Source organism: Rhinopithecus bieti, unplaced genomic scaffold (genome assembly GCF_001698545.2).
Source record: "Rhinopithecus bieti isolate Rb0 unplaced genomic scaffold, ASM169854v2 scaffold_1070, whole genome shotgun sequence".
Lineage (NCBI taxonomy): Eukaryota > Metazoa > Chordata > Mammalia > Primates > Cercopithecidae > Rhinopithecus > Rhinopithecus bieti.
The window spans coordinates 1,941,299-1,952,705 of record NW_016803844.1 but is presented as its reverse complement, the minus strand read 5'-3'; the positions used below and the strand labels follow the sequence as shown (position 1 = coordinate 1,952,705).

General features: G+C 35.9%; 1 protein-coding gene across 1 annotated transcript in view; it reads left to right on the top strand.

The window, feature by feature from the left end:
• The window catches only part of PDZRN4 (PDZ domain containing ring finger 4), a 418,740-nt gene that overhangs the window by 4,817 nt on the left and 402,516 nt on the right, over positions 1 to 11,407 (top strand). Inside the window, exon 4 of the mRNA XM_017855578.1 lies at positions 2,725 to 2,832. Coding sequence (XP_017711067.1) covers positions 2,725 to 2,832 — 108 coding nt within the window. The remainder of the gene's footprint in view (positions 1 to 2,724; positions 2,833 to 11,407) is intronic.

The window sequence follows — 11,407 nt, the reverse complement described above, 5'->3', positions numbered from 1 at the left end:
CTTGTGATTTTTGCACATTAATTTTGTATCCAATATCAGATTCCTTAATGCAAATATTCCAGTACATACCCAGGTTTTATTTATTTATTTATTTAGTTCGTTAGTTATTTAGTTTGTTTGTTTGTTTGAGACAGAGTCTTACTCTGTTGCCCAGGCTGGAATGCGGTCATGCAGTCTCAGCTCACTGCAACCCTGCCTCCTAAGTTCAAGTGATTCTCCTGCCTCAGCCTCCCAAATAGCTGGGATTACAGGCACATGCCACCATGCTTGGCTAATTTTTTGTATTTTTAGTAGAAACAGGGTTTTGCCATGTTGGCCAGGCTGGTTTTGAACTCCTCACCTCAAGTGATCCACCCCCCCTCAGTCTCCCAAAGTGCTAGGATTACAGGTGTGAGCCACCACGCCTGGCCCTGATTTTATTATTTTTTAAATTTTTTAAAATTACTTTCTTTTTGAGATGGAGTCTCACTCTGCAGCTCAGGCTGCAGTGCAGTGGCATGATCTCAGCTCAATGCAATCACTGCCTCCAGTTCAAGTGATTCTCCTGCCTCAACCTCCTGAGTAGCTGGGATTACAGGCGTGTGCCACCACGCCCAGCTAATTTTTGTATTTTTGGTAGAGAAAATACAAAATGTTGGCAAAGCTGGTCCAGAACTCCTAACCTCAAGTGATCCGCCTGCATCACCTCCCAAAGTTCTGGGATTATAGGCTTGAGCCAATGCACCTGGCCTTTATTTTTGAGAGAAACAAAAAACAACAGCTAGCAAACTTGGTTCTCTTTGCTACTTTAAAAGAAGAAAAGGAAAGTACATTTCACATTTTATCTAAATTATATTGTACTTTTGGAAAATTTCTTTTTTTTTTTTTTTTTTTGGGAGGGGTCTTTCTTTGTGCCCCAGGGTGGGGGGCAGGGGCCAACTCTGAACGCACTGCAGGGTCCGCCTCCCGGGTTCACGCCATTCTCCTGCCTCAGCCTCCCGAGTAGCTGGGACCACAGGCGCCCGCCACCTCGCCCGGCTAATTTTTTGTATTTTAGTAGAGACGGGGTTTCACCGTGTTAGCCAGGATGGTCTCGATCTCCTGACCTCGTGATCCGCCCGTCTCGGCCTCCCAAAGTGCTGGGATTACAGGCTTGAGCCACCGCGCCCGGCCGGAAAATTTCTTGAATAAACCTATTTCACAATACCATATGTAGGCAATTTCTATTTGATAACATTAGGCAGTTGTATTGCCTGCTTAAATCTCCTATTTATTAAGTGAAATTACTCAGTTTGAAGATGCTAATACAGACTAGGAAGAAAGTAATATATATTGAATGAATGAATGAATAGTTGAAAGAAGGGATGATTGATTTCAATAGGAAGTACCATGTTAAAGAAAAACAGTTGATTAGAAATATTTTTGGCTCCCCAAACCAAGTTCTTTGTTTGACTACATGAATAATATTCTCTATGTTGATGCCAATTATTTTCAAAATGCATATTTTAAACTTATATAATATACTGTAGTTGCAAAGTTCTTTTATATCATTGAATTCCTGTGTCAACTTAATTTTCACCATAACTGGAAAAAGGTGGTTACGTTTTAAAAAATGATGCTCTTTAATTTTCTCAATGAACTGCCATGAAATTTTTGCATCCTGCATTGCAGATGTTGTTCAAGGAAACTGTCTTAGTGTTGTTGGTCATATGCTCTGTTTAGGTAAGGATGGCAGTGACATATTTCTTCCTTGTGTTTAGTATTTTGAAAACCTAGCAACTAATGACTGCTGTGCTTCTATTTTTAAAACAGTCTTCATTTATTAAGATGAAAGTCTTTTCGTCATATCATTTTGCTTATCATTTTCCCTAAGGAATATTTTATAGATTCTGTTTTGGTATTTGACATTTAGATGACATTGGACCTTTTTAAAAAGTCTCTTAAAATTCATGATAAGGACAGCTAAAGAGAAATAATTTTATTTAACCTGCCATGAAGTCAAATGACATTTAAAATTATATGATGTATTATTATAGGATGTTGGATATTTTCCCTAAATAAGCTTTGGCTTCTTGTGACTGTCTAAAGTATCCTGTTTTTACCATATTGGCTATGTTTGAGGTTTACCTAATCATGAGTTACATTGTACCTAGAAATATGTAAAAATGAGCTTTGCACGGGTTCCCTTTTGCATAGGTTCCCTTGCAGTTTGGATGTGATCATTTGGGATTTTACACTTGAGTAAGCTACCAGTCTCTCCTGTGAACAGACACAGCTAGAGCTATGTTTCTAAATCTGTCACATCAAAAAGCTAAATTATATTTCAAAACTCTGACCACATCTCAAAACAGTTATACAGTGGGAACCAGACACATGTTTTTTTCCTTCTTTAACCTTATCACCCTTTTACTTGCTGTATCTCTTTAGAAGTGAGATGTTTTATAAATAATACTTAAAAGCCAGTTTATTTCACCTTGTACATGCCCTTTCACATAGCTTTTAATGTGAACTAAAAAAATGTGAAGTTAATAGATAATCTTGTCAGAGACCCTGGACTCATTCATTAAAACTGCCATCTTGATTAATGACTAGTTGGTGTTAAGTAAGTTAAAATTCTGTGCCAAATCCCCAGCTAAGAGAGTTGCAGGTTTACAGAGGATTGGTAATGTTACATTTAGTAAATTGTCCTTAATAATATTTAAATTTTGCTTACATCTCTCTTCTGTTAACGATTTTTTTTAATAGAATAGTCAGGAAGGAACATCGACTGAAGGAATTTATGTTTCAAAAATTTTAGAAAATGGACCTGCTGACAGAGCAGATGGCCTGGAAATTCATGACAAAATCATTGAGGTAAGACAATGATAAAACATGTATATGATCCTTGCAAGAAAGATTTGGATATTTTAAGTTTCCAAACTTACCGCTTTACTTTGGTGTGGTGCTTATTAGAATATACATTCGTAGTAGCAGTAAAGGCATTATCGTTCTTACTTTCTTACAAAAAATGTAAAAGTCACTGGGAGAGATAGTTCATACCTATAATCCCAGCACTTTTGGTGGCTGAGGCAGGAGGACCACTTGAGCTCAGGAGTTCGAGACCTGACTGGGCAACACAGTGAGACCTCATCTCTACCAAAACACAAAACAAAAAAATTAGCTGGGCTTGGTGGCACATACCTATAGTCCCAGCTACTCAGGAGGCTGAGGTGGGCGGATCACTCGATGTTAAACCCAGGAGGTCAAGGCTGTGGTGAGCTGTGTGTAGGCCACTGCTCTCTAGCCTAGGCAACAGAGCAAGACACTGCCTCGAAAAAGATGTAAAACTCTATTATGATTCTATGTAATTTATTAGATATTGTGATGAAAGAATACAATATCTGAAGTTTCCAAATGTGTTAATGAATACCTCTGTTTTAATAACTTGTGTTTTCCATGAACTATGATGTCACTTGCTTGATTATTAAAGGATTAATTATTATGACATTTCAAAAAAGGATGATAAATCTCTGTTGAGGAACATTTCTAATGAGGAACTAAGACTACATTTTAAATTTGTAATTAATATTTTATATATAGAGTTTGGAAGAAATTATACAATACCTGTAATATTTCTTAGTGTAATATGGCTACCTTGTTCATGTCATTATCTTTTATATGAAAGAAAAAGGGAAATACCTTTTTTTCTCTTTGCTGTGAAAATCTGGTGAGAACTCTTTGTATGTTGTAACTGTATTGTTGTATTCGGGGGTGATAAAGTGAGCACCTATATGCTAGTAAAATTGGGTTACGATAATGAAATTTTATGTCCCTGCCATCTGCCATCTCTGTCCTTTTGACATTTTATTAACTGGTTAAGACAATATTAGTTGCTGTTACCAAAAATGGTTAAGTTACTTTTATCAGTGAGTATTTCTAATGTATTAGTAAAGGTATAAATAGGAATTTGGAAGGTTTACTTGACTCCAGTATTCTTTTTAAAAATTCTGTTCATTCTAGGCTATATAATCACTAGTGCTATCTTTCTGAATATTTATATAAACTATCATGATGGAGGCAGATTTTCTGTATTAAATTTTGAAAAAAGTTTTAGATTTTCATTAATCATCTGTGCACTAAACAAAGTTGAATTTTTACTGAATTGACATAGAATAAGGGTGAAGAATATAGAACAACCAATAGTTTTCTGTTCTGGGAAAAAAAAACACAACATTTACAAATTAGCTGACTAGACAATTTAGAAAAAAAAGAAGAGTTGTCTTTTGCCAAACAAACAAACAAACAACAACAAAAAAACCTATGATTTATATCTAAAGAGGTCTCTTGTATCAAGATTTTATTCTTCCAGTTTTGTTACCAAGGAAGTGCAGATCTACTTGTGCTGTTGCTATCCAGTTCGTCTTGACAATTTGTCTAGTGGAAACATTCACATACTGTAGCTTCTAAAGTTAGAATGTGTGCAGTATGATCTAAAGGGCAACATAATTTAAACAGAAGATTGTCCTTATTACTTTCTACATTATCTCAAAAACATATTAAGTTGTCCAGTTACCAGTGGAAAGTAAAGTCTTACATTTGATATTATTAGAAGAACTGACAGAACTGAATACATATATTTTTACACACACACAAACACACAGACAAAACAGAAATAGGTGTTGGCAATTTAAAAAATAACTTATGCTAGCTAGGTGACAATATTATGTATGCTTCATTAATGTTACATTAAAAGAGAAAAAAAAATTTTTTATGTTGTCATACAACAATTTGGTTACAAACCTAATGGTTTTTTAAAAAGGTAATTTTATAAAACTATGGTTGAAAAAATCAAGTGCATCTAGACACCTATATAGTACTGTTACTAACATGTCAAATTAATCTTCTTTAAACCCTGTATGATAAAGAGCAAAGAGATCAACCATAGAAATTCATATGAAATTTAACTAGCTGCGGTATTATTATTCACTTTGATTTGCATATATTAGCAGTTAATGACTAGAGCTTGAAATTTGTCTCAATGATACAGATTTTTCAATGTGTCTTTTATACCAGGGTACACTGATTTTATGTATACCATGCTATAGTTCTAGGCTGGATCAATGTGACCACATTTGCAGTTAAGAAATGGGTTAGATGATGTGCATATTTCTAGAATGTTGTGTGTTAAATAGCATGAAATATTTTAGAAAGAAGATTATTAGAAATAAATCGCTCTTGCTTAGTTGTTCAGTGATGCTGTCAGCTTTTTGAGTGAATAGATATTTGTGCGACTTTCATATCTAGTTAAACAAATAGTGTGTTTTTTCTTGTGCATATATGTGTGTTGTAAAAGAACCCTGTGTAATCATTAAAGTTAGAAATATTTGATGCTTACCAGTTATTTTAGTTTCTCTGTCATTATGGTATCAGTCAACTTTAAGCAGTTTTTAGCTAATGGAAAATTGAGAAGAAATCTATCAGTTTAAAATGTGCAGATGCATATTTTAAAACAGATTTTTAAAGTAAAGATAATAATTTCTTTTCTGTTTTGTGATCAATGATTTGTTCAGTGAACAAATTTAATGGATCAATTTTTGAATTTCAAATGGTCATGCTGATTTAAACCTGGTGCAACAAAAAAGTTTGTTAACAGTGTAAAGAGTTCATATATTATAAAATTATCCATATGACTTATGCACAATCTGACACATTACTAAATGCTTTGAATTTACTGATATATAACTGAAATAAAAAATAAAAACAATAAGAGATTCTATGGTTTATATATAGTCAAGATATGCTCAAAAATATTTTGTATAGCTAATTGCTTGATGCACACATACAAGTTGATGAATTGTTTTTAAAAAACAACAAAATTTCCCAAAGTTATTCATGTAAATGAGGAAGTAGATATGTTAAAGGTTTTGTTCTGTTGATAGTTAAAAAGATTTTATAAACTGTAATAAATATATTAGTTATAATAGTTTGGTACAGTTCAACAAAGGCTAGTTAAGTATTATTTTTTAATATTCTGCATTCTATTGATAAAATTCAAGAATAATAAAAGAATAAAAATCACTGTCATTAGGTAAATCTATGTCATGTGTTTCACATAATATAAGGCAAGTTAATTTTTGGAGTCGGTCTCCACAAGCATATGTTAACCAGTTTCTAGCTATTTCCACATTCATATTTGTTAAACTATTTATGTTTGTAAATTTAAAAAAATCAGTTGTGACATTTGAGTTACACTAGTTGTCAAAATATCACTGGAGACTGAAAAGGCAGAAGACACTGTTGAAGGCGTTTTGAAACATCACAGAAATTCACATAGGCCAAGAATTCACCACAGTATACAGCGAATAAAAGCATGCTGTTTTTCATTCTTTCAAGAACCAAAGGAATCACAGAAAATCCCTGATCCTATTGAAGAGTTGGGCACAATTCTGGAAGAACGCATGACCATTAATGTAGTTCTCATGATGTTAGGATGCCTAAGTGGTATGTGGGAGGGAGTTGAGAAACAAAGTTCACTGTTGCTTTTAGCATCGATTCCTCTATTCTTTCTTTCTTTCTTCTTCTTCTTTTTTTTTTTTTTTTTTTGAGACAAGATCTTGCTCTGTCACCTAGGCTGGAATGCAGTGGCATGATCATAGCTTACGGCAGCTTCTACCTCTGGGACTCAAGGGGTCCTCCAGCCTAAGCCTCCCAAGTACCTGGGACTACAGGTGCACCCCACCACACCCAGATAATTTTTTTAAAAATTTTCTGTAGAAAAAATTTTGCCTAGGCTAGTCTTGAACACCTGGGCTCAAGCGACCTGTCCACCTTGACCTCCTGAAATGCTGGGATTACAGGCGTGAGCCATAGTGCCCAGTCTCCTCTCCTATTTTTATGATGCTGATAGCAGGCAATGCAACCGTAACTCCAACTCCAGAGTGGGAAAGGGTGGATAACCACTCATGGCTCTTTGTTTACACTTTCTTCTCCCAGCACTCCACTAACCCCTGCAGCTCCAGGCCAATGCTGTTTGACAGGGAAGTGATGGAGGCACAGTGCTTCTCTCAACTTCTGGAGATCAGAGTGGGGCTGAAGGTCTGTGGAATCTTTGAGATGAATAGCTCAGAGCACAGAGCAGAGGATTAATTTTTAGTGCATATATTAAAATATTTTTATTCTATTTTTTACCTTGAAATTCATAATGCAATACAGCATAAAAGGCATTTTCCTTTTCTTTAGAAATAGTTCCCACATTGAAGTGTCAGTGTAGCACTTTCCATTAAGTGCTAAGTTTATTACCAGAAGAAAGAGTTTCACAAATCAGAAACTTTTTAACTATCGCCAGACTGCCAACTACACTTTCTTTTATTTCTGTAATGTTATACCTCTGCATTCTCTGTGGTCACTGTCTGTACTGCTAAAATGAAAATCTTTGGTAGTTGTCTTGTTTATTTAGCTAACACTCTGCATAGTCAGATTGTAGCTGTTAAAGCAGGAAAATTAATTGCAGCTCAGAGCTAAACATTTAGGAATGTTATTGAATCAGATCTGCAAGGTGCTACCTCTGTATATACCTAATGAAACACTATACCTTACTATCTCACAAAGCAATGGTGCTAATTTGTTGATGCATAAGAAGCATTTACGAGTTTTTATAGGTCACCTGTAAATCTGCTGGGCAGTTAGCTTTTTGACAAATTTATGTCTAATTCAAACAGCTAAATATCACTAATCATAGAGAAATGCAAATTAAAATCACAATGAGATACCGTCTTACATCAGTCAGAAAATGGTTATTAATAAAAAGTCAAAAAACAATGGATGTTGGTGAAAATGCAGAGAAAAGAGAACACATACACTATTGGTTGGAATGGAAATTAGTGCAACTTATATGGAAAACACTATGGAGATTTCCCAAAGGACTAAAAATAAAACTACCATTTGATTTAGCACTCACACTACTGGGTGTCTACCCAAAGGAACAAAATCATTATAGAAAAAGACACCTGCGGTTGTATGTTTATTGCAGCACCATTCACAATAGCAAAGTCATGGAATCAACCTACATGTCCATCAGTGGATGACTGGATAAAGAAAACATGGTGTGTATATATACACCATAGAATACTGTGCCACCATAAAAAAAATGATATTGTGTGTTTTGCAGCAACACAGATGGAACCAGAGTCCATTACCTTAGATGAAATCACTCAGACACTGAAAGTCAAATACCACATATTCTCATTTATGAGTGGGAGTCAAACAATGTGTACACATGGACATAGAGAGTGGAATAATAGACATTGAAGATGTGGAAGGGTGGGAGGAGGGAAGTGGATTGAGGGCTGATAATTACTTAGTGGGTACAATGCATCTTATTCAGGTGACAGGTACCTAAAAGCCCAGACTTCACCATGATGCAATATATCCATGTAAAAAAACCTGCATTTGTACCCCCTAAACCTATAAAAATAACAAATACATTTTTAAAAGAGTGTAAATGGGCATTACCACCTTGCCTTAATGAAGTGACACTGTAGATTTATTCAGTGTCCCTGTCCTCCTAGAAGTCAGTTTAATTCATGACTACAAATCATTACATTGGGTAGGGAAACAGTAGAATCTGTGGATGGAGGCAGCCTCATAGTTTCAGGAAAGGATGCAGGCGTTAAACTGGATTTTGGCCCTGAATTTGTGTCACATTATCACTCAAAGGTTTTTCAACTTTTCCATTTCTCAGTTTCTCTCCTGTAAGTATAAGTGTCATCATAGACAGTCCCTCAGATTTTCCAACTAGGTGGTCATCATGATTTTGCTACACCACTGAGTTTTTAGGATTAATAAACATAGTTTTATGTTAGCCTACAAAAAAAAGACTGGAAAGATCCTTATACTATTGAGTGTGTTAAGCACTGTCTATCCATTTTAAACTTCTAAGACTTGAACTTTTGTTTGACTTGTTAGTGCTAAACTCCTGAGAAGGGAAACAGGGCCACCTCTTTTTACTGTGCAGCTTGCACATGGCACAGCTGGATTTGGTGTCCCTCTCTGAAGATCTCAATGTGGTTCCTATTCTCGTCATCATTCTGTGCTATGGAAATCTCATCAGAACACCTGTAACATTATTTTGATTCATTTTAAATTGTGATCCAAAGTTGCTTTTAGGTAAAATTCCAAATTGGGGCCTTAATGTACTGGTTTTTGCCCTTTTCTTCCTTTCAATCATCCTGAGCACCTGGCACCTCCTTTCTCTCTTTCTTACTCCCCCGCAACATTTATTGTCAGGAAAGAAGGTCCTTACATTCACTTGCACCATTTGAACCATATACGTTTGTTCCATCATAGTATCCAAACTTTAACTAGAGATGATGCCTTAATGACACCTAAGCTTTTATCATTTTCACCTGGGCCTGCACTGTAGCTTCTTGACGAAGCTTTCCTTCCTTCCAGCCTCTGCTATCTATAACTCTACTTGTTTTCTACCCTCAGCAAAACTTGTCATTGTTTTGCTCCTTTGCTTAGGGGCCTTTATTGGCATTATATTTTCAATAGGTTAAATCCAGGTTTTATTCGTGAAGCAAAAATAGCCCTTTGAAACCCTTACTTTCTTTCTGCAATTTTTTTTTAACACAACCTCTACTGTCGTCTCATGAAACTCCTCCCTTTTCCTATCAACAGGCCTCTCTACTTTTATTTGTTGTTTTCTGTCTAACTGGTATTCTGTGCCATGGCCTTCTGTAACTGACAAACTCCTTTGCATCCTCAAAAATCCTCTACTTCTGGAAGCCCTTTGCAATCCACTAAGCAATACTATCTTTTCTTCTCCGTTATCAATAGATCTTTATACCTCTCACTTTCATAGCATTTTCATGTATTATGGTATATATTTATTCTTTGATGTTCTTTTCCCCCAACAAATGTATGGGTTTCTTAGAAGTGGTTTTAGTATTTTATTGAACCTACTATCTTCACCATCTCTTTTGCTCTCAGCATTGTGCCTGGGAAACTTCAGACATTCTGTGAATTTTCTTTGAATGATGGACTAAATGAATGGATGAATCTCAAGGTCAAGGTTTTAGGCATTATGGTATGGATCCAAGAGTTTTTCAACATCCCTGACATTTTTCCAGGTGGGCAGTCCCCAAAGGCTCTCCTGTAACATTTGATTCCTTCTCACCATATATTTATTACTAGATCAATCAGAAGTTGAAAGATTATTGTTTCTTAAGTTGTGAGATCTTGAAAATCTAGCCACAATGGATCAAAGCAATTGTATATTTCTAGACTATTTCTTACAGTCTATAAATCAAGAAAGAACCCAAGTCTACAAGGCAATGTTTTAAATTCTGTTCATGTAAATGCTTGAATTGGATCTGAAGACATGTGTGCTCACCTTCACCCTCCTGCAGAATGTTAGTTATTGAACTTGAACAACTCTGTTAAAGCTGCCTGAATTTACATGCTTGTCTGCAAAGCAGATGTGCAGAGAATGGCACTGGACCAAATATGAAATTGAACAAAAACATGATTGACTGCAGAGGAACTAAAAAGATGAAAGATATTTTCAATGTTTCCAAGCCTTGTAAATGGTCTGGTGAAAAGACCAAAAGAGCTGGAAGCTTCCTAGAGCACTGGGGATGGCACAGGAGCCTCTTTGAAGTCCTCTTGGGGAGAGCTGCTTGGAGTAATTACCAGTAGCCCCAGCTGTGAGGCATTCTGAAGAAGCTTAAGGCACAGCTCACTGAGCTTGATGCTGGGAACTTTTTAAGGCAAGTTTAGGAAGATTGTGCTTTCATAAGTACATGCTGTTGTATTCCTAGTAGATTTTAGTGTTTCTACAAAGAGATAGGAATAGAAACTTTCCCAGTCTTTTCTAAAAATCATTGTTCTTCCCAATGTCTTGAGAAAGTGTCACAAAGGAGAGAAAGGCGACTGACATGGATTGGGTGGATTTGGTGCCTGATCCTCTTAAGCTTATGAATTATTACAGCCACATCACAGTCCCATGGCTTTATAGACAGTACTTTTAATCAGCTTTGCTCTTCTTTCTTAAGAAGATAACAGTGTTCTTAAAAAGAATGTATCACTTCTTTTACAATCAGCAACTCAGAGGTGATTCATTGTTATCTTCATATCAAAAACACCCCAAAGAATAGACATTATTCATTATGTGGTTTTGAACATTTTAAACAATTTTGTATTGCTGTAAAAGTAGAGCAATAAATCTTCAACTTATAAGATTAGATGAGCAACTGACTATTCTGCTTAAAGAAATAAATATTTTCGGGGCGGAGCAAGATGGCCGAATAGGAACAGCTCCAGTCTCCAACTCCCAGCGCGAGCGACACAGAAGACCGGTGATTTCTGCATTTTCAACTGAGGTACTGGGGTCATCTCACTAGGGAGTGCCGGACAATCGGTGCTGGTCAGCTGCTGCAGCCTGACCAGC